Below are 23522 nucleotides of genomic sequence, written 5' to 3' on the forward strand. Positions count from 1 at the left end.
GGGGTTCCACTGCCGGGGCTGGCTGGGAGGAAGAAGAGGAAGGAGGGAGGGTGGGGGAGCGGCTGTGCCGTGGGCAGGAGGGAAGCCGCTCTCCGAGCGTGAACTGAGCTCAGCACCGCCGCCTGCCTCGCCTCGCCTCCCCGTCCCTCCCTCCTCCCTTCCCCGCCTTCCCTCCCCCCCCCCCCCCCCCCGCCGCAGCCGGCTGCGAGCCCGGCCGCTTTGCGAGCGGAGTTGAAAGGGGAGGGGGGGCAAACTTTGCAGCCCAGATGCCTCTGGGGCTGCCGGGGAGAGCGTGGCTGCTCCTGCAGGCACCTGCCGCCGCCCTTCCCCCGGCTCTGCCGCCCTCCGCGGGGGCGGACGGCCCCGCCGTCTCCGCCGGGCGCCGAGGCGGCGGGCGCTGCGGCCGCGGCTAGGGGCGGGCGAGTGAAGCGGGCGGGCGAACGAACGAACGAACGAACGAACGGGCGAACGAACGGGCGCGCCCCCATGCGGGTCCCGGGCTGGGGAGCGCCGGCAGGCGGGAGGCGGGCGGCGGCCGGGCGGTGTTCTCCTCCTGCCGCCGCCTGAGGGGACGGCGGAGCGGGACGCCGGGAGCCATGGGCTATTGCAGCGGCCGGTGCACGCTGGTGGCGGTGTGCGGCGCGCAGCTGGTGAGTGGCGGCGGAGCCGGGGGGGGTGTGTGTGTGGAAATACCGGGTGTGTGAGTGGAAATACCGGGTGTGTGAGTGGAAATGTGTGTGGAAATGTGCGTGTGTGAGGGGAAAAAGGCGGGAGGGGGCGGCGGGGCGGGTCCCCCGCTGCCCGCAGAGTGTGTGTGTGTGTGGGATGGGGGGGGGGGGGCGTGTGTAGCGCCCGCGGTTTGGGCTCGGAAAAAGGGGTTTTGGGGAAGGGCGTGAGGGAAACGGGGCTGCGTTACAGGTAGTTTGGCGGCGGGTTGGCCGGGGAAGGCTGCGGGTGGGCGCACGGCGGAGTTGGAAGAAAGTCGGGCGGCGGTGGTCCCGAGCGTGGGCTTTAAGTTGGTCGCCGGTTTTTTCTCTGGCAGGCCGGTGGCCTTCGGTGAAGGAGGGACGCGGGCCGTGTCGGGGGGGGATGCGTGGATCGCAGTTTGCCGTACAGGTGTGCGTGGGTGAAGTTGTGATGCCGGAGCTCTTCTGCAGCTGTGTTACCTTTTGGGGCTGTTTGGGTTTTTTTGTTTGTTTTTTTTTTTTTTTCAGACTTATCGGCCCGTGTACGTTAACATTGTATCGTTACGTTGTTCCGGAACTAAAACAATTATATATTTATACTTCTCTTGAGAGGAGACATGTGGCAGCACTTGTAAGCTCGGCTACCAGCGAAAGTAGAGCCGAGTTTAAAAAGTAGGCACCGAGATACAATAACAAAGAAACCGCCTAAAAATAGACCTGCTTAGCAAGACGGTTAGCCTGTGCAATGGTATTGTGGCACTTCAAAAGTGTCTGGGCTTAAAGTTAAGAAACTAAAGAAATGTCCCTTCCTGTAATATATACGTGGCTGATTTTATTGTTATCAAATCAGATGTCTGAGGTATAGAATTCCTACGGATGTGGAGATATGCAGCTAGAGACCTATCAATGGCATGTGCCCCGTTTCTTATTTTCATTAGACCAAGTGTTCGTGTGCTGGCAGAACAGGTGCTGGAAGCACCTTTGTTAAGCAGTTAACCTTGTAGCAGGGAAGGAAATAATTCATGTTTCTCCATCCCTCTACCTCTTACTGAATAGTTTTGCTGAGAAAGTGTGAGTCGGTATCAATAGCAACCAGCGTTGTTGCCAATTCCTCTCCTGCAGACAGGTACTAAGAGAACTACAGCAGAAAAACCCCAGTAGATTTCAGGGACCAAAATCAGTAAAACAGTATGTAGGAAAAGGAAGATGTGTTAGCAGATCAGAAATTCAAAATGCCCATGGTCTTTCTATCGATTGTAATCAACCCTTAATCCTTTTGTGTTCTGGAAAACATTTCATTTGTATGTGCTGTTCTCCACCTAAGTTATCTGATTCTTTGTAGCTGGATGTATCTTATTAGATGTGACTTATTCATGCACACTGTCTAAAAAAAGAATCTTGAATAGAAGTAGTGAATCTTGAGTGGAATGGTAGGAATGTAACCTTTTCCAGCAATTTGGAAACATAAAATTAATCACTGAAGTTCTTCAGATCCATTTAACTTTCAGAGGCATACTTTTCACTTTTTTTTTTTGCTGCAAAGGGAACAAAAAATGGCTTACATTGTATCTTTTACAGATAAAAGGTTGTGGGGTTTTGTGTGTTGTGGTTTTTTGTTTGTTTGTTTGGGTTTTTTTATGCATTCAACAACCAGGAGGTTATGATGACTGTGGAATGTGCTAAGATGTTATACTATGATTGTTTTCAAAGTCTGTGAAGGAAAACATATTTGCTAACTCATGGTGACAAGAATACATGCAAAACTCACAGTAAAAATATCAACAGAAATGCCCCGTAGGAATGTATCAGCAGGTGGATGAGCAGGTAAGCTAATGTAGAATTGTAGTGTTACTGTAAGCTTTCTAAAAGTGGTTGTAAACTACAGGGTCAAATAGATACAGTTTTAAAAAAGTAAATACTGCATTTTGGAGTACCTTAAGCGAGCTTTTAACATTTTCATAAACTGAAAGCAAACTTGAAAATTTTTACTGAGCAAGAAAAGGATGCACTAGCAGCAGCGCAAGCCTCTTGTTAACACTTGGCCTAGGTAATGACATTTAGATAGGTTCAAAGCAGGAATAATCATTTATGTGAGAAAAAGGAATCGGGAATGGAGAAAATGATGCGCTTTATTAAAATCACTTGTCACATTCCTTCACATGCCATGTACCATCAGATGGGACCAGGTCATGAGTTTTACATCAAGGGGACTTAACTCTCCTAAGCAGGCCTATGGGTGATTGATCAGTTGTCACTACTTTTCAGGTAAAGGCTACTTAAAGGAGCAAATGTTGTCAAGATTTATCCTAGAATTAGCAGCCATGTTACCACAGATCCAAGTCAAAAACAAAGGATGAAGTTATCCGGCCTGAGGAGATGGGCGTGGGAAACATTTCTGCAATGAGAACCATACTTAAAAAAAAATTGCATAAAACTTTTAATGTGAAGATTATTTATTACTGATACCTGGGTTCCAGTTTTAAAACAGTCATGTTTGAAGTAGAAAATAGACTTTTCCTTGAGGAAAAAGAGTTTGTTTAAAGAAAGGTTTCTATCATTTTTTAATGAAAATATTTTCTTCCATCTCTGCAGAGCTAGGGAGTGGTGATCTAATTGGTCTTTGTAGGCACTGTACAATAAATAATATTGAGGACTGCTGCAGTTCATTAGAGAAGCTGTTGCATATTGTGCATATATAAATGATGTAGATGTCGTGAATGGACAGAAAAAGGTGGGCTTTTTTTATTTCAAATACCGGTGCAGGAGTAGAACTACATCAACTTGAGAGACCCTGCACAAGCAGAATTATTTTCATAAATGCATTTTAAATGCTTATAGCTAAGGCAACATACTGTACCATCAGATTATCAGAAAGCTCAAGGAATGTTTCTGCTCTCAAGGGCATGCTGATCATTGCTCCCCTGCTTATTAACATACATATACCTTCCTGTTTGTGCTCTCATTTGTACTATGGAAAACAACCTTTGACAGCTCATTTTCCTCTGCATTTGTAGCCAATGAGAAGAATTAACAGCAAGTAAGAGCTAATTTTGCTGATGTTGGGAACAAGGCATTGCCTTCTGTATACAAAGCTAATTATCTCAAAATATCTTTTCATTTTTTTTAGATGCTAATTTTGGTCTCTGGTGTCCATTGTCCTTCTGAAGAGAACCCCGGGCATTAGGGGCCCTGGTGGTTTTCGTTGTATATCAACTATCCTTGTTGCATTGAAAGAATTCTCTGTTATTGTGTTTTGTCCTTTAAACCTCTTTATTTTTGGGTGTCTCCTTTTCTATTAATAGCTTACATCAGTAACACTAATATCTTGTTGCTCAGTCTTTTTAATAGCAAGAGCAGCAAAGGTGAAACTGCCAAGATTATTGTGCTTTCTAGAAGGATGCAAGAGTCCCATGGAAACCAGTTTGAAACTTTTTACGTGTCCACCATTGGTGCTTGGGAAAACTTGGAGCACTGGCAAAACAGTAAAAAGTTCTGCATGTTTTCAACTCAGCAGCTCTCTTCCTAAGTGCAGTGATGAGAAAGGACAACACTTCATAAGAAACGTTAAATCTCCAGAAATCATTGGCTTATTGTTTCTATCCATCAGACAAAGATTGCCACATTCCTAAGGCTAATTAGATGACAGATAATTCAGCCTGTGCACTGCCTTCCCTCTGTTTCCATCTGAATTTACTGAAATCATTCTCTTTGTATGTTTTGCATGTTCTTTTTCTCCTTTTTTTTTTTTTGAAGTAAATTGTAATGCAGTTCAGATATTCCAGCTAAGTGTTGAAAACTATAAAATTTGTAAACAAGCTGTGTATATCCCAAAGCTCGGTTTGTGATTCTGGGGCATTCGGTCTCATGCTCTAAAGAAGCATGTATTATAATGGGCACAAACTCTCCAATTTCTGAAAATCTTTCACAGGCATCAATGTATAATGTTTGCAGTCTCTCCTTTTCCTCACTAACATCTTGCCATTCGGGGCATAAGCACATCGACACACAGCCCAGTTGTATCTCTTTCTGAACTCTTCCAGTTACAAGTCTGGCCCAAGCCACTGTCCGAATGTGTTGTTGTGGCCAAGCAGAATGCCAAAAGCACCCCCATTTGGTTGCTTTTGCTAACATAGGTCCAATCTTCATCTTTGCTTTGAGCTAGTGAAGAAAATTATTGAAACGCTAACAGCTTGTACGGAAATGTCCTTGTTCGGTGCTTTTCCACAAATGACTAATGCGAATTAAGAGAAAATTCACATACTTTAAATAAAGAACTGCATCAGCTGAGGTAGTTTCTATACTTACCTGTGATACCAATGGCCATAAACACATATTTAGTTATGTTGTTGCACCTGAAGACACATACTAGATCTGTGGCAGATAAAGTGGTGGAACCACTCAAACCCGGGAAATGAATTACATACAAACTGGGAAGTAATACAGTAGACCGTATGTCTTCTGTGACGACTTCTGACGTCACTGGAGATGCCTGTAATCTATATTGCACACATGAGATAAGACTGAAGAGCGTCCTGTTCTCTTCCGATTCTCACATGCATTATAAAACGACAGTATGTGTAAGTACGGAGAACAGACCTTGGTTTTTAGAGAAAAAAGTCTGCCTTAGCAATCAGTCCTGTGAAGTTTTGGTTTGCCTTTTCTAAACATGAGCAGCAGCATTCTTATGCTCGTTCAGACGCTTTAGGAATGGTGATCGTGGCAAGTTGTAGTCTATATCACAAATCTGCCTACTGGGTTTAACACAGTTTAATACCATGAATATCCTTGCTTGGGGAAAAACTTGGGTTTTAACAGTTTGCAGGTTGAATTGTCTCTGGACCTTCAGGGAGTGAGGTTTGCCAGATTAGAGCTGGGGTCCCTCTGAGAGCAAAGCGAAGGCATCCACACCAGATACTCCCTTGGATTAGCTACTCTGCAGATTTATGTAATAAGGAACATCTTTTTGTTAATATAGGCTTTAAACCATGCATATCATCAGGGTACTTTCCAATAGCACACCAAACCACCTAATTAGTGTATGTAGTATGTTTATTTTTTTCATTTTTGCTATAGGGGAGCGGTATGGAAATTTTTGGTGTTTGCTTTTAATTGCTGGGTTTTGGGGAGAGTTATTTTTTCTTTTTGCATGTGTGTTTTAATTGTGTTTCATTGTCACTGTTGTCAATGGTTTTCAATAGCAGCTTTAGGAGAGAAGTATCTGCAATGGAAAATTCTGATGACATGCACATGTTCCTACATTTTCTGCTAGCAAAAGGGGAATTAAAGTTGTGGGCTTTCCATGTGGAATGGAAAGTGATGTTGTTGCTGTCTTAGCCTGTGGATCTGTAGGTTTATCAATCTAGAAGGAGAGTAGAAAGAATTGGTTCCTATGTTTTGGATAGTACTTATATTTAAGTACTGCCTTTGAAATTGTGACTATGTCAACGACTTGTGTCTGTGTCTTCTCTAAAGTTCTGCTTCTTGCTTTGTTTCGATTTGATAGGAAAGAAAGTGAAAGTCTTGGTTTCATTGTATCTGAAACCATTGTGGTCCTACTGGCAATGAAAATGAACCAGTCCTGTGAATAGCAGACTTTCAGCAGATGTATGTTTGAAAGCTATTGTATAACACTGAGGAGTAGATTTTGAGGCGCTGCTGGGAATATATAAAACAAGGACTTGATCATGAATTCAGAGAGCTAAGATCTTTTGTTGCTATGAAAGAAATATGTAGCAACCTTTCCAGGTTTAAGTGAGACCTTGGTAGAAAAGTAAACACTCTTTTTCTATTCTGTTTTTGAGATAAAATGCTGAGGATTCATAAAAAACTGGTTTTTTTTGTGATAACTTGAGGTAAAAAATAGCGATGCATACAAAAAATGGATGTCAGAGGTAACGGTCCATTATGTCATTTAATTTTAGTGGCTTGATGTTCACTATGAATGGTACAGTATTAATTTTCATAGAATTGTGAAGGAATAACAATTGTGAATAACCAATCATGCACTTCAAGAAAAGCAGAGTATGTTGTTTTAAGTTACAGGGGTAAAAGATTTCAGACCAGCTGAATAGCAGGTTTAATTCACTGCATTTTGAAGCTGAACTTCTTTAGAGTTCAGTGAGCAGACTCAACATTCAGATACTGTGATGATGGGTAGGAAGGGAAGGTTTAAATAGATTGAGAGGAGTTGAATATACTACCTGAATATAGGGACCTAGAATATCTAGTGAAGTTACTCTTCTTGTATAGCCGTAAGGCAAATCTTTGACAGCAGGAATTAATTTCGTATTGACAGAGATTTGAGCTAGCACCTTGAATGATGAGCAGCAGGGTGTGGGTTTGTTGTTTTTTTTTTTTTTTTTTTTTACTTTTTCTGTTTCTTTACAAAAAGCACTAAGTAAGCATTTTTAAAAGACACTGAAAACTCTCTGTAGTCAGTCGAGAGAAATCTCTCATCCTGTAGTCAACAGAAAGGAACAGGCTCCATTGCAGAATGGTTCAAAGCAGAAACATAATGTTTTGAGTTGGTAGTGACTTTAGTGTCCCAGGCTGAGCTGTGGGAACATATACAATGCAAGTGCAGCAGATAAGGTTTGTAAACAGGTACTTGGTGACTTTCCAGGAAAGAATCTAAATCCATTTGAGGTCTTCTCAATGTCCTGGTGCATCCAGTGATGAGGGTCTCAACGTCTAGTTTCGGTTAGCATGAAGTTTTGAGAAACTTCCATGAGCTTAGGGACTGGAGACGTTCAGGCAGTGTCTGCTCTGGAGGCTGCTGTCAGTGCCCGGTGAACTACCTGGGTGTCCCCATACACTCCAGACAACCTTTTTGGTACCATGGTTCCACTGAGCTCAAGAGATTATCCGAGGTGTGCAATGCCAAAAGAGACAGCTATGCCCAATGACATTTTGTAAGAAACAGTGTGTCAGAAATCTTGAATTTCTACAGGACTTTTCCTTATGGTTCTGAATTTAAGTGACATTTAGCGGAGAATAACAGTAGTAAGTCTTTTCATATTTCGGTGGGGGCAAGAGTATTGATGGTCTGACTAAATCAGAATAATCTCTCTAGGCTCCTCTGCAGTCAGAAGAGGGACTCCTTCAGGGGGCAGGTGAGAGCGCCTGGTTGTTTCTTGCCCTAAACTGCTCTTTAGAGTTGTGTCTTAAGTAAAGCAGTCCTTCAGCTTAAGGAGGCTGTTTAGGGGGGGGCAGGCAGAGAAGAAATCACAGACCCATTGTACACTGTTTTGCCATCCACAGTACTTGTTACTTACATTTTTCCTCCCTCTTGCATTTTCACTAGTCATTTGACTGAGGACTTTTTGAATTTAAGGATGACTGTGATCTCCAGATTGCAAAATGCTGTTTTGGAAAGGTATTTGTCTCTTTGTTGACTGCAGAAGGAAACTAAGAAGCTGGTTTCACCAGAGCAATGTCAGCTTTTGTGCATACGTCCCTTAAGATCCCCTAAAAAAATTAAAATGGTAAAATCAACAGGATAAAACCAATTTATGCTTGCTTTGGTTTTTAGGTGATTTCTGTGGCTTCCAATAGGAGTGAGGAAGACAGGGAGCACTGTAAGTAATGTGTGATCTTACAGAGTATGCTGAAAACACAGTAATTTTAAAGCATCAGATAGTTTATTGTCATCCAGATTAATCTTCATTTATTTTTTTATTATGGTGAGTGAAAGAGAGGGGCTGTTGAGTGCTACCTGCCTTGTAAAGTAGAAGGGACACAATAGTTGAAATGACATTTTCTTGCCCCTGTGGCAAATAAACATTTCACAGTTTGTTATTTTATCCCCTCTCCCCAGATGTATGTGTACCAGCTGAATGGCATCTGAGAATTGTTTCAGCATTTTATCATTCTATAACCCTCTGATAGAAATGACATTTAGAAGAAAAATTACTGATTTCTGTCTCCACTAAAAAGTAAACATGCATAGCTAATAGTTCTATTCACCACAGATCATACTTATGCATTTTTAATAAAAACTTGATTTTAATTCATACATAACTTATGAGAAATGTTTATCAGTTTAGGGCTCTGCTGATTCCCACTCAAATGTTTACATATATCCAGATACCTTGAAAATGTCTTTCATTTGAGGCTCAGATTTACCTTTTATACACAAACTTGCTTCTCTGCTGCCTACGTAATGATGTAGTGTATATAAGAAATGCTGATTATTGTACTGATTGCTAAAATCAGTAAAAGTACCATTTATATGACATAAATGAACCTCAGATTTTTCTATGCTGTTTGAAGTAATAGCTTTCTAACATCGGGGTTTGGGGTGTTTTTTCTGATCCCCCCCCCCCCCCCTTTGGATCCCCTTTGGGATGTTAGGCTGCACCTCTAGTGGCAAGTCACCAGTTATGTGAATGGGAATAGGAATAGACTATTGTATCTATATTCGTACCATAACAGACTGTTTTCCTCACCCTTCTTTTCTCATGAAGGAATTCTCATTAGCGGAGTTTTGTACCGAAGGCAGCATATGAGGTTAATTCTATTATTTCCGAGAGGCATGTCGAAATGATGATGCCTGTCATGTTTATATGTCACATCACCTTTCAGAAGGCAAAAATACAGGACCGTTTTCCGATGGTGGGAGAGAGATGCATGCTACCTCATTTAAGCATGTAATGAATAGGTTCTGAACCACCTTCAGGAGGTGGCTGCCTCTTTCCATTGACTATATAGGGATCTTTGAGTTGCTGCCCCATTGGGAATGAAACTCCAGCCTCTCTTCTGCATGCACCTTTCTTTACTTCATTATATAGTTACGCCTGCTGATCTTTGATAGGATCTTTGTACTAAAGGAGAGAGGATAGGCTGTGAAACTTTTCTTTAGGATTTAGGCAGAATGTACAGGAGGGTGCATAACATTTCTTCTGGATGGATGGAAGTTGTGCTAGAGGCCTAGAACAAGGGTCAGAGGGCTGTCCCTGTTCACCTTGAATAACATTTACTGTCTGAGCAAGCCTGCCGTAGTGAATTAAATTGGTCTGCGCGAACAAGGTAGCGTTAAGATATAGAGAGTCTTGAATCTAGGGTATTGACTCATATTTGTGTAAGAAAGCTTAACTGTCTTAGGAAATGATGTAATTCCTTTCCAGGTGACTCACACCATGGGTCAATTTACTAATTAAAAATTCCTTTAAACTTCTTCATAGATGGACTACTAATTGGCCCTTAACAAGTATATTCTCCTCGTTTGAAGATAAAAAGCTTTTGTGAGGAAAGGAAGATAGATGCTACGATGTCTCTTTAGAACAATGCATGGATCTTTGAAAAGCCATTCCTCAATAATTAAGCAAATTGTGAAGTTTGCAAATTTTTGCCCTGACCAACAATGGCCCAGCATTTTTCATTATTCTCTGGTCACAGTCTCTGTGGCAGGCTGTTCTATTACAGAGCACAGAAACAAAAGGAGAAAAAAGCCCCTTGTGTGTCATTGCTGCCTTCACAAAGCCACAAATACATTAAACTCAAGATACTGTTCATTGTGCACTTGAGCCACCAGTGACAAAGGTGCTGTGAGTACCACTGAATATCAGGCAGTCATATGTCATGACATCACTGCTCAAATTGGCAGAGCAAATGACAGTAAAACAAATGAAAACATTAGCAGCTAAAGGAATGTGAAAGAATGAGAGGCTTGTCTGAAGAAAAGAATGGAAAATATGGATGTTATTTTTGCCATTAGCTATGAAGTTGATTTTCCCTTTTTTCTTTTTTTTTTTTAATTTAAGTTCGTGGCCACACCCACCTGATGCCCGTGAGGCCAGTTAGCTTTTATTTTCTTTGACACTAGTAGCAGTCACAGGCAGTGACAGCAGCTGGTAACAAGCCAGATGATGGCACTGGTAGTGTTAACATAAGACATGGGCTTCAGCGTATCCTGAAAACAGAGTTCATTGTCTTGAATTTTATCAGACTGGCTTTCCTGAGTGTGGAGCTGGCAGTAAATTTGGTACTTGCAGAGGGAAAACCACAACAAACGGGGGCTGGATTCAGCGATATACAATGCCTGTTTCTGGTCCTGGCAACCTCTCAGAATATTTACAGGGGCTGCTGCCTGGTACAATCTTTTATTTATTTATTTATTTATTTGTTTGTTTTAAATGAACACTATCACCCGGGGGTAGGGTCGTAATGGCAGGTACAGAAGAAAGTTGTTGGCCTCAACTGCTGGAAGAGATGGTGTCTGTTCTGCGTCGTGCTAAACTGTGCTTTTTTCAGATGCATAATAAAAGTTATTTATGGACACCAATAAAGTAGTATCTGTTGTATAATATCACAGATAGGCATAAGGACAATAACAAAAGGCAGCTGGTTTAGTAAGCTCTATTTGCTGCAGAAATGTGCTGTTCTTTGCGAATTGAAATAAAAAAAGTGGGGGGAGAATGTTGTGGGTTTTTTTCTGGTTCCTGGCATTTGCAGTCATTCTTGCTTTGCAGTGTGCTTATAAGGACAATTATGTGGGTCCCATGTCAGTATTATATTTGTCACGAGTAGAGCCTTATTAGAGGACAGCTGCTCCTCTCTGCCCAGCACATATACGTAACTACCACTGACAATAATAGAAGTTATGAGTGTAGCTCTCCTCTGCGTTACAGCAATGGGATATGCTGGAGCTCTCGTGGTTTCAGTTAATTAATGCAGGTGTAAAACCAGGAACGAAGCAGTGATGAATCTGGGAGTATTCACATGCATGTTCAGAGTGCAATGCCTGTAAGGAGGCTTTGAACTTCCAGCAATTGTTATTTGGCTCATGTAAGAGGTGAGTAAGAAAGGTACTGTCCAAATGCACAACATCTGAGTGTCTCAGATCATGCCAAGTGCCTTCACTAGAAGGCCAGATATTCAGGTCCCTGTCAACCTAGAGCAGCCACAAGAAAGATTGGTGTGCAGAGGATATTGCCAAGTTGTAAGTGTTTTATGGTAACTCCTCAGTCTCTCTCTAATTCCATCACGATTAAAAAAGGGGTGACCAGCAAGATTTCTCCAAAGCTCCTTAGATGCTGTAGTGGTGCTTTGGCTGCTGTTGCTTCTGCTGAGAACTGGACAGATTTGGAACAAAGAAGAATATAGAAGTGGCACAGTGCCATCATAACGCTGTTAAGAGCTAATGTAAACTCAGCCAGAGAAAACCATTTGCAATGAACAACACGCTTTGGTGGCCGTGCCAAACCCAAGAACATATTCTCAAGAACCACCTCTTGGCATTTTAGCTATTGTAGCGAGTTGTGTTTGTACATCCTTAAGCACTTGCTTCTGTCAGCTTGGATCTGCACAGTGGGCAGTTCAGACTGGCTTAGGGAATGTAAGCCCATGCCTCTATGTTCATGTTGGTTTCTATTTTGTTGCTGGTTTTTGTTTGCTTTTCAAAATTTGAGTAAATCAGAAGTTCTGCAGTATTTCATAGAATCGTAGAATAGTTTGGGTTGGAAGGGACCTATCAAGGTCATCTAGTCCAACACCCCTGTCATGGGCAGGGACATCTTCAACTAGATCAGGTTGCTCAGAGCCCCGTCCAACCTGACCTTGAGTGTTTCCAGGAATGGGACATCTACCACCTCTCTGGGCAACCTGGGCCAGTGTTTCACCACCCTCATTGTAAAACATTTCTTCCTTCTATCTAGTCTAAATCTACCCTATTTTAGCTTAAAACTGTTACTGCTTGTCCTATCGCATTTGGGTGACTAATTGGATTTCTGGGTGAGCACAAGCCCTGACTTTTTTTGGAAGGTGAAAACTATTAGTCTTAAAAATGCAGCTTCTATTCCAGACAGTTTCCCTACTAATTTAAGGCAAGGCAGTTATACAGAGCTACCGTGATGAATGGCTTGAACAGTTAATATTTGACATTTGATTTTATGATTATACCATTTAAAAATAGCTGGCTTCTGACACATTGCTTATATGTTTTTATGTGAATTAGAAAACCTAGATTTATAGTAAGTTCCCTGTTACCTTTTGGTTTGAGGTCTCTGGGGAATGACTGCACTGAAGATCCTAGCTGCTCTGATGTTCGGTGCAAGTATTGACACATTCGATAAAGATGGCTCAGGGAGGTGGGGAAACATTCATTTGCCCTTACAGGTGGACTGGTCTGGTGATTGAGAGAGAACTGGGGAATAGCAACACAGTCAGTGGTAAAGTAAAAAAAAAAAAAAAAATTGTTATTAATTATCTGAGGTATATTAAATCTCTCTAAAAGTGAAAACTGGTGATACAAGCAAGTGCCAGAAGAATACTTTAGAACAGCCCTCTCTGAGGCAGTTTGGAAGATATGGCTGTCAGAACCGGAATATGTGGAGATGCAAACCTTGTATTTTAACCTCTCCAGATTTCCAGAGAACTTGATTCTAATCTCTGCACCCCAGGCCCAGCTGCATAAGTTGGGACAAGATTTTGTCCGCTCTCACAGAGCAACAACTCCCTGTGTTGGTAGTGCCCAGCTGTGGCTCGTTTTGGTGGAGACTGACAAGCGCATACTCGATGTCCTCGGTGTAAGCTGTGAATGGTGGCAACCAGGGAGCCGAGCCCTGGTGGCACCATCCTTACCCCAGCACAGCGATGGCCACTGAGTTGGCCACATTCTTTCAGTGTTTAATGATTTCACCGTGAATTGCATCAATTTTCCACCCATATAATCCAGCAGGAAGGTGGAGGAGAAAGTTTGTGCTCAGGCAGAGACCTGAGACTCTGGCACTGGGTTGTCTCTGATCATCCTTAGTGGAGCCTCGTAGTTTAGAGTTTTTACACCATTTACTTTGAAGATGTGAAATTTGTTGAGGGGAGTGTGCTGAGGCACATGTGCTGAGGGAAGGGATACGTAATCTTCCAGGAGCGTTTCCATGTAAAGTGCAACTTGTGTTTGTGAAGAACGTGTCTTGATAATGATGTGGTCCCTGCCAATTCTGTCTTCCTAATCACGCACACCTTTCCTAGAGCAGTGTGGGTTTGTGCTGCCTTTTATGTAAGGTTCAACCTAGACCCAAATGATCAGTGTGCAATGGTGGGTAACTATTCATTTCTACTAAAAGTATTGTGCTCTACATCATAGCCATCCTAGAACTTGTATAAGGTCAGTATGCTAACGGAGCCACCTGAATCCCTTTAGAACATCAAATTTGATAGAGATAAAATGTGCTTAGTGAATATTTTTTAAAAGGTCAAAAAGTAAAGATGATTTATTTACTTCAATTGAAATTCAGCAGGTCTTAGGTTAAGGTGAGGGACAAAGAAAATAAATCTCTAGAATTATGTTATACTTGACAGAATATTGATCAATAGTTGTCTCAGCAGGAGCTGATGGTGAGCTGAAAAGTAGTTTTACAAATTTATGTAAATATTTGTGATTGGCACTTCTTTTTGTTACAGTACTATGCCTAGATTTTCGCTCCATGCTTTGCCTCCACACTATTGTTCAAGGAATATTAGACCATCCTCATTTTTGGTTAAAAAAAGGTTGGAAAATGCTGTATTTCAGTTAATGTTCCTACAATGTAGGAAAATAAACACTTGCTTTGACATTATTAGCTTACTAATTTCAGGAAGAAGAATGTTTTACACCATGGTAGCATTACTGAATACCCAGGTCTACAGCAAAGTAAAGCTGAAAAGTAGATACCCCCACAGTTCTCCCCTGCCCCCTCCACACACACGTGTACCTGGACACACACACTCTGCCATAACCAGATTTGTTAAATCATAGCATCTCCTTATGGATCTGCACAATACACCAAGAAAAAAAACAAATAAAAAAGGGGCTATTTCTTCAGGCTTACTTATGTAATAAGATGGATATAATTGTAAACAGGAAAGCTGTAAAATAGAGTTAATAAAATTCATCCTTATAAGGACTATTTACACTCATAATGATGACTGAGTCTCTGCTTTTCAAGAGCTGACAGGCACTAATGGAGTACGCGAGAGTGGTTTTCTTTCATACCCTCTTTTTGTCACTGCTCATATCTTTTCACTACTCGGGTCCTACTTGTATTACTTCCTTGAAATGTCTTGGTAGCAAGAAAAGGTAGATAGAGCCACTGCTTAGTTGATATTTGTTGTATTAGCTTGCCTTCTGCTGCTGCTATGAGGAGTATTGCTTATGTAGCTATAAACTAGGCTATATAAGCAGCAAGAATTGCCTACTAAGTAGCTATTAATAAACATGAAATATTTCTGGATGGAATAACTCTTTCTGTTTCTTTCACATGTCATTGAGGCTTCATGAATCTTCGTGGTTGCAGTTAGTCAGTGATCTGTTTGGTGACAAGGCAATGTCTTGCCAAACAAATCTACCCACATTTCACTGGACTATCATCTTTATTCCCATAGGTAATGGTGGTTAAAAATGCAAGGCAACATCAGTATAGTTGCAGCGAAACAGGAGAAAAAGAGGCAGAGAGGGTCCCCCAAAATACTGTGCGTCTTGGGGAAATGCATCTTTTGTAAAGAAAATCCATTGACAGTAAGTGAATGGAATGACAGTAAGGCTTATTAAATTCAAGAAGTGCAGTTAGGAAAATAAGAACTGGTCTCTGATGTAGTAACAGAACCACCATGAGATGCGGGGATGAAGGAATGGGGAGAAGAGATGGAGGGAAGAGAAAGAAAATACATTGCAGATGGGACTGATTTTGAATTTTGGGAATTTAATTTCACAAGAGTGTCTTTCCCCTACATCAACCTTTTTTTATACTGCTCTGAAATCCAAAAGGTCGAAATGAATAACAATTTTTCAGGGATTCATGGTTCAGATGAGATAAAGGGGTTGAAGGAAGCATGCCAATTTGAAACTTTTATTTGATATTGTCATGATTTAACCCCAGCCAGCAACTAAGCACCACGCAGCTGCTCACTCGCTGCCCCCACCCCAGTGGGATGGGGGAGAAAATTGGGAAAAGAAATAAAACTCGTGGGTTGAGATAAGAACAGTTTAATAGAATATAAAAAGAAGAAACTAATAATGATAATGAAAACAGTAATAAAGTTACAGCAGGAATGATAAAAGGATTGGAATATACAAACGATGCCCAGTTAGTCCCCGAGTGGTGATCCCCCCACTTCCCCCAGTTTATATACTGGGCATGACATCACATGGTGTGGAATACCCCATTGGCCACTTTGGGTCACCTGTCCTGGCTGTGTCCCGTCCCAACTTCTTGTGCCCCTCCAGCTTTCTCACTGGCTGGGCATGAGAAGCTGAAAAATCCTTGGCTTTAGTCTAAACACTACTTAGCAACAACTGAAAACGTCAGTGTTATCAACATTCTTCTCATACTGAATTCAAAACATAGCACTGTACCAGCTATTAGGAAGACAATTAACTCTATCCCAGCTGAAACCAGGAGAGATATATGTATACATATAGGGGAAATGTATGGGTGTTTATCTAACAGGAAAAAAATGGGTATGTCTCAGTGATGTGTAAAGATGTCATATTTGACATCAAATTTGTATTTAAAGCAGTGATGTGTCAGGTACTGCAGGTGTACTGCAGTGCATACATGATGACACTCAATATATCACAGAATTGAAGACTTTCAAAGAAAAACTCACATACCTCTACATTTTGAGTTGGAAAACTGGTCGTCTTGGGGGAAGGATTAGTAGATGTAGCTTAGGCACAGGCAGAGTCTTAAACAATAAGTTGAATAAAGAGTATGTCTAAGCAATGGATTACATATCCGTTTTCAGCTCAGTGTTGCAACAAAGGAGACAGCAGCTTAAGCAAATATGCCTGAATGAAGTCATAGCTCTGAATGTCTGTGCTGTGAGTTTTTAAAATAGAATCCTGTTGAATTGAATAGAGTCATCTTCTCCTACGCTGCATGGGTGGTACTCAAGACTTTAGGAGAATGGATGATAAATCTGATACTAGTGGAAGTATATTAGAAAGAGATATGAATTTATCTTGATGCCTGTGTCACAGGTGAATTTGTCTTCAGCAGACCTATAAGCTGAATAAATGATAAATGTTTCATATTTATGTCATTGAATTAAATGGGAAAGGTCAGTCACTCTACCACTTCCTACTATTATTGTGCATGCTAGACTGCTTATTTGGGAGAAAAAGGAAGGAGAACAGAAGAAAAGAAAAAGTAACCTGGGTAATGAGTGGAGGTGGCAAGACCCAGGACCCTGCTGGGAACACAGAAATACAGAACTCCTCTTCAGAGCTGGTTATAAACTCCAGAAGCAAATACAGAGGGAGAGCATCCGCCACTGGATCTTGCTGACCAGGGATCTCATTGGTTCTGGCTGTTTTTTAGAGGCATTAGGACCACGCCTGGGGGAACGGAGAGGTCTGTAGAGACAACAGGGATGGACAAACTCTTGCAAACGCACAGTGATGTCCTTGTTATGCCAGTAACCAGTATTGATGACCATCAGAATGATGTTTCCTTTGGTGGAGAAATACCCTGCATTTCTGTTCATTCCAGTCACCCATGCCTTGCTCACCTAAGAGGGAAATCAGTTAACCCATTTGAGTGGTGTGGGTGGAAGAAAACCATCCTTTCAGCTTATGTCCTCTAGCAGCAAGCACACTCACTTAAAGTTCATTTTGTAAAAAAACTTAAAAACCTGCTTAGCCCAGTAATATGAAAGTTGTAACATAGTCTGTAGTTTATACTGAATATATTTAGAAAGTCTAAAAAATTAAAGCCTCAGCTCAGATTTTACAATAAAGAAATCAACATAAATTGAGGACCCTGCGTAATGTCAGTAAGACAAGCTTTTATTCATAAATTGTATAAATGTTGATTTTTAAAGCAAAACTAAGCCCACACTAACAAGACACATGAAGGAAGGAATGTCTTACAATTGGGCAACCATAGTATTTTTAAGACTGCCCATAGTGAGAGACCTTTTGGCTAAGACAAGGTAGTAGTTTGCAGGTTTCTCCTAATCCTGAAACCTATTCTTTTTTGCTTTTTCGCTCACTTAGCTTACAAAAACATCAAATAATTTTCTTTTTCCATTTCTCTTTCCATTTTTTGTCAAGCAGTACATGCTTTGTAGTTGCTGAATGTATAAAAATTTCTGTTATTTTGATTTTGTGGGGGGTTAATTCATGCTGATGTGAGCTTTTAACTTTGCTTTTTCCTAACTTGATTTTAGTACTCCTTTAAAAATATCCGTGTTTGTTTCCTGGAGTTTATCAATTCCTACAAAAAAATTCTGTTCAAAATGTAAGTATTTACTAAATTCCCCTGAAGCTTTACTGGTACGATATTGATATGTCTAGGCTAAATGATTTTCCCTTAATTTCCCCTTCCACACTTACTGGTCCAGCTTACCTTAGCTGCTAGTCAGGCCCGAAGACTACACACTTTTGCTGTTTTAGCTACTTGGTAAACTAAGAAATAGTCAATATAGTGAAAGCTGGTTAAATTAATTCCATGGACTAGCCTTAGGTCCTAACATAGGCTAGTTGCTTGGTTTCTCTGCAGTGAACAGGATGAACAGGGCAGGCAGACGTGCTCCTGGGGTCACGCTGAGGCTGGGGAAGGTGTCTCATCCCCTCTCCTGGCTGGGTTTAGGTGTCCACCCACTGCCCACGTTAGACGTCTGTGTGAGGTTAGGATCCACACTGTGCTGGAGTCAGACACTGAGATTGCCGTTTTGGTACTGAGGGGAGGCTTGGTCATTTCTGTCACGATGTGTCTGGAGAAGGAGTGGTGGTAGCTGTAGCGCTGCCCATTTTTCACATAGTAAGTCACTTGTTGGTTTGCACATGCAAGAAGAAAGCATGTGTTCGTTGCTGTCTTGAGCAGACTGGGGCTGAAGCCTTCATTTCTCAGCCGTCTTGAGAGAGAGGACCCTCTCCAGCAGCCCAGGAGCAATGGGAACACCTATCCATCTCAGTCTGGGCCAAGAATAGGACAGAGAAAGGAAAAAGAGGCCTGAGCTCCATATATGTGAAATAAAAGAGTTCCCTAAAGAAATGTACCTGGACTCAGCTCCTTGGAACACTCCACTCATTTTCTGTGATAGAGTTATAAGATGCATAAACAGTTTTAAGAGCAGATATCTATACCAGAAATTTGGTTAGTGTGGTATTGAGTTGGGTAGAAATAATCTCAGTTACTTGCCCAGAGTCATGGCATCAGTCAGTGGGAAGGGGACCTGAAGCCTTAACCCTTGTGCTTTCCCTTTCAGGAGTGATCTTATTTAATTTCATTTTTAGTGAAGTGGTTCAGAGATTAGTTACACTAATCATCGCTGTTACAAAAATACTAGATTCAGGCCCTAGGACATTTGCCTCTTTATGAAGCAAAAAGTCCTGAGAAGATTCCTTACAAAAACTACTTTTATTACAACACCAAGTTGCTTTGTCAGGAAAGCAGGATCAAGGTAGTAGGATCAAACAGAACTTTTATTTCTTTTTTTTTTCCTTGCACTCTTCAGATATGGTTGTTTCTGTCATCATCAGTAGTTATCTAAAAAAGCCTTGCAAAGGGAAATTTCTTAAGCTCACTTTCTTCTGCTAAGTTACTGGTCATGGTCTGATTTTATTGAGTGAGACTTTAAAGCCAGTTTCAACAATAACAAAAAATGAGAATACTTGGAGTTCTCTGTGCATAGGAGAAATACTGAGTAAGTCTAAATCTGGGCAGTCTGATAATTGTCATAACATTACACTTTTCTGTTCATTCCCATAGCTCTGCGTGCTCTCCACAGAGCAGCACCATGCATGCGCAGCCTGCTGCAGGCTGAGTTTGAGAGTCCCCTTCAAGACGTGGGATGCCACACACTCTTCACTGGATTGTGGTCTTTTGCCTTTAACTCTATGGCTCTTTTATTTCTCTGAATAGCTCCTTACAGCAATTTCCAAAACAGCTGAAGATACTCTGATGTTTGAATTGAGGTTTTTTTGGTTTGTTTTTTTTTTTTTTTTTTTTGAGTCATCTTCTCTGGGTCCTCTTTTTGATGTGCCTGGACCATGTTTTGCACAGAATGGAGTTTTTGCTGACCATTGTCCCACACTTTACATCTCTGGTATCCCACAGACAGAACCAAGCTGTTCTTTTCCTAAGCTGTCCTTCTCTTTGGCTGCGTTGTCCCTTGAATCTGGGGAAAAAAAGGATGTTGTGGTTTATTTGTTGCATATCCATCTGATGACTGTTGCTATGATCTTACTGCCATCTGCCAGACAAGAAAAAAAACCACCACCACCACCAAAAAACTCCCTTACAGTTAAAATGTATTTCTTTATGACCTACAGTCTTTGTAAGTACAGTTTGGTACTGTCAGATGGATGGTGTGCTTTCTGGGCTTATCAAAGGTCAGTGATGTTCATGTTTCCAGTGTCTTTCAGTTCAAGCAAGCGTGCTTTCAACAGATCGATTCTGAGTTTGTGAAAGCAAGACTCAAGTTTCTGAACACTGCCCCTGTTTTTTGTCACCCAAATCTGTTAAAATTTAAATGTGAAGTGGACATCCAACTGCTTTTCTGGCAGCTTTGAAAACCTTAGCTTATGGGAGCTCTGTTGCAATTGCCAGAGGAACAGTCTATGAAGCCTGTATATCAGCCAAGTGATTCAAGGATATTATTGGTAGCCACCATTGTGGTTTTGTTTTCATTGGCAAAAACATTAATGTAGTAGCTTTGCTATCTTGCCTCAGTTTTTCATCCAGACTGCCAGTAATAAAAAGTATGATTACTTCACTGGAAATATGCTGCTTGCTATAATTCCTGGAATCTTCTCTGTTGTATTTTCTTTTCTCTGTCTTATTTTTATTTCTCCTATTATATATATAAAAATTAATCAGATGATGATTGGCATTTGTAAAGCTTAGACTACTCCTTATATTTGGCAATACAAAGCTCAATTAGGGATCTTTTTCAGTTTTGATTACTTTTGAATGTAATGTCTTCTAGCTTTTACCTCCCCATTACTCACCTGTATTTGCAATTGTAAATATTGTCAAAAAAGAAGAAATATAGTAGAAATCACTTTCCTGACTACTTTTTCATTTCTCCCTTTTTTCTTCCATACCATCTCACAATAAAGTTTTAAAGTGTATATATCTAACTGACTTCCTTTTCTATAGGAAGTGATTAAATGTTATGTTAAATGTAATTTAGAGAAACAGATGGGCAATTATATGCATGATATCAGATGCTATCTCAGTATCTTTAAAATATATCCGTATATGAATGTTTACTCACGTACAAGTTATTCTCTCTTTAAGGAACACTGATAAGTAACACTATGTGGTGGGTTGACCCTGGGTGGACAGCAAAGCCGCTCTATCACTCCCCTCCTCAGCTGGACAGGGGAGAGAAAATATAATGAAAGGCTCATGGGTTGAGATAAGGACAGGGAGAGATCACTCAGCCAATTACTGTCACAGGGAAAACAGACTCGACTTGGGGAAAATTAATTTAATTTACTACCAATCAAATCAAAACAAGGATAATGAGAAATAAAACCAAATCTCAGAACACCTTCCCCCCACCCCTCCCTCCTTCCTGGCTCAGCTCCACTCCCGATTTCTCTCCCTTTTCCCCTCCAGCAGCACAGGGGGATGGGGAATGGGGGCTGGGGTCAGTTCCTCACACGTTGCCTCTGCTGCTCCTTCCTCCTCAGGGGGAGGACTCATCACTCTGCCCCTGCTCCAGTGTGGGGTCCCTCCCATGGGAGACAGTCCTTCACGAACTTCTCCAACGTGGGTCCCTCCCACGGGCTGCAGTCCTTCAGGCACAGACTGCTCCAGCGTGGGTCCCCCGCAGGGTCACAAGTCCTGCCAGAAAACCTGCTCCAGCATGGGCTCCTCTCTCCATGGGGCTGCAGGTCCTGCCAGGAGCCTGCTCCAGCGCAGGCTTCCCACGGGGTCGTAGCCTCCTTTGGGCATCCCACTGCTCCGGCGTGGGGTCCTCCCCGGGCTGCAGGTGGAGATCTGCTCCACCGTGGACCCCCCTGGGCTGCAGGGGGACAGCCTGCCTCACCGTGGTCTTCCCCACGGGCTGCAGGGGAATCTCTGCTCCAGTGCCTGGAGCATCTCCTCCCCTCCTGCTGCACTGACCTGGGGGTCTCTCACATATTCTCACTCCTCTCCCAGCTGCGATTGTGCAGGTTTTTTCCCCCTTAAATCTGTTCTCCCAGAGGCATCACCGCCGTCACTGATGGACTTGGCCTTGGCCAGCGGTGGGTCCATCCTAGAGCCGGCTGGTGTTGGCTCTGTTGGACATGGGGGAAGCTTCCAGCAGCTTCTCACAGAAGCCACCCCTGTAACCCCCCCTGCTACCAAAACCTTGCCATGCAAACCCAATAAACACCTGTAGCTAGAATTTATATGTGAGGAAAGATTAATTTAAGAGAATCTTAAAGCCTAATCTTTGTTATATTCAAAGCATATTTTCCTTCTGTTTATCTAGCACAGGCACAAGACCACTTAATCTGAGTTTGTGAGTAACTGCATTTCATGTTATGACAAAACATGTAGACAGTGATTATCACTGGGTCTAAAGAAAACAAAAATAGTTATGATGAAAAAAACCCTGGAATATCTTCAGTACTGGGGACATCTGTCCTGTTAATTTGTATGGCAGTACTGAAGTTAGACTACAGCTGCGTTCTCCTAGTCACCATATAAAAATATCAGATAACATAGACCCCTGTCTGACAAAGCTGTTGGAGTGGTTGTGATAGTATGCGAGTTTGGGTGGATTATCCAAGGTTTCAAACTTTCCAGTGTTCCTAGTCACCCAGAGGAATATAAATATAGTCTGGAAGTGGTTATCACTGGTGCCGTCTCCTTAGGTGGCCATTGAGAATCTCCTCCTTAATTCTGAAAGCTCTTGCAAGACCTGGCTGGAAAGGAAAAGGATCCTGTTATTTTGCCATTTATGTTGCCTCATCTTTTGCAGCCTAGAATACGAAAGATTTATGGCAAACAATAAAGTATTAAAGATCTGCTTTTATATATTTGAAAATTTTCTTAAAGAACATAGTTTGCTGCCAGTGACAATGCCTGCTGAGATGGAAGTTCAGCTGGTAGCGGTATTGAAAACAAATTGAGAAGGTGACTTGGCTTTAAAGTGGTGATCCTTTAAATAAAGGTCAAGTGAACAAGTTGTCATGCCTGTACACTTTAGAAATCTGTTGAAGGGTCCCAGCTTGTTATCGCTAAGCTCTATGATAGTGTAAAATGGCTTTGTTTTACTACCATCTATGTAACGTTTTTACTGACTTGTAGAGTTTAACCTCTCGGGGCTAATCCAGAAAAGTATAGATTTCTGTTACTCACAAACACTCCGGCTCTTGTTATATATGTATACTCTTACAGTGCATTGCATCTTCAGACTCTTTTACAATGTTCAGCTAACTCATAGCGATATTTCGAGGACGACAGTCTCTCTGCATTTAGCACAAATGGAAAAGCTGAGATTGCAGCACTGTCATTGATTAAGCAGTAATAAGTAATTGTACCAAAGTATGGTGTCGGCTTCCTATTTAGCTCAACTGATTTCAAAATGCAAAGCTTTCCTCTGAGAAGTTTTTTCTTCAACGTTAATATAATTTTATTTTCCAGGCAGCTTCAGAAATAAATATTATTAGAATGATCAAAGTGAATCATCCATGTTTTCCAATTCAAACAAATATTTGGAAATGCTTATCATTAAGCTATGCGTGAATTTGGTCTAGTGTATTAACTTTTGAAGAGTATTTTATACAGGCATGTTTAATCAAGAGCAATAGCGATCAAACCAGTAGCTATAATGGTAACAAAACTCAGTCTGGGTTAACAGCTTTATTTTAGGCTGTATTCAGTCCATCTTTTTCAAGGAATTTCTTTGAGGATA

The 23522-nt window shown here is 41.5% G+C and overlaps 1 protein-coding gene across 3 annotated transcripts in view; it reads left to right on the top strand.

The window, feature by feature from the left end:
- The first annotated feature begins 274 nt into the window (after positions 1-274).
- NKAIN2 (sodium/potassium transporting ATPase interacting 2) overlaps positions 275-23522 on the top strand; it is a 561467-nt gene continuing 538219 nt past the window's right edge. For 2 of the 3 annotated variants that reach the window (XR_012653077.1, XM_075046873.1), the window contains exon 1: positions 275-650. Coding sequence is in view for 2 of the 3 variants with exons in the window: in XM_075046873.1 (XP_074902974.1) it covers positions 597-650 (54 nt within the window). In the remaining variant the exon portion in view is untranslated. The remainder of the gene's footprint in view (positions 651-23522) is intronic. The other variant, XM_075046874.1, reaches the window with a different exon arrangement.

This window comes from Buteo buteo, chromosome 15 (genome assembly GCF_964188355.1).
Source record: "Buteo buteo chromosome 15, bButBut1.hap1.1, whole genome shotgun sequence".
NCBI lineage: Eukaryota > Metazoa > Chordata > Aves > Accipitriformes > Accipitridae > Buteo > Buteo buteo.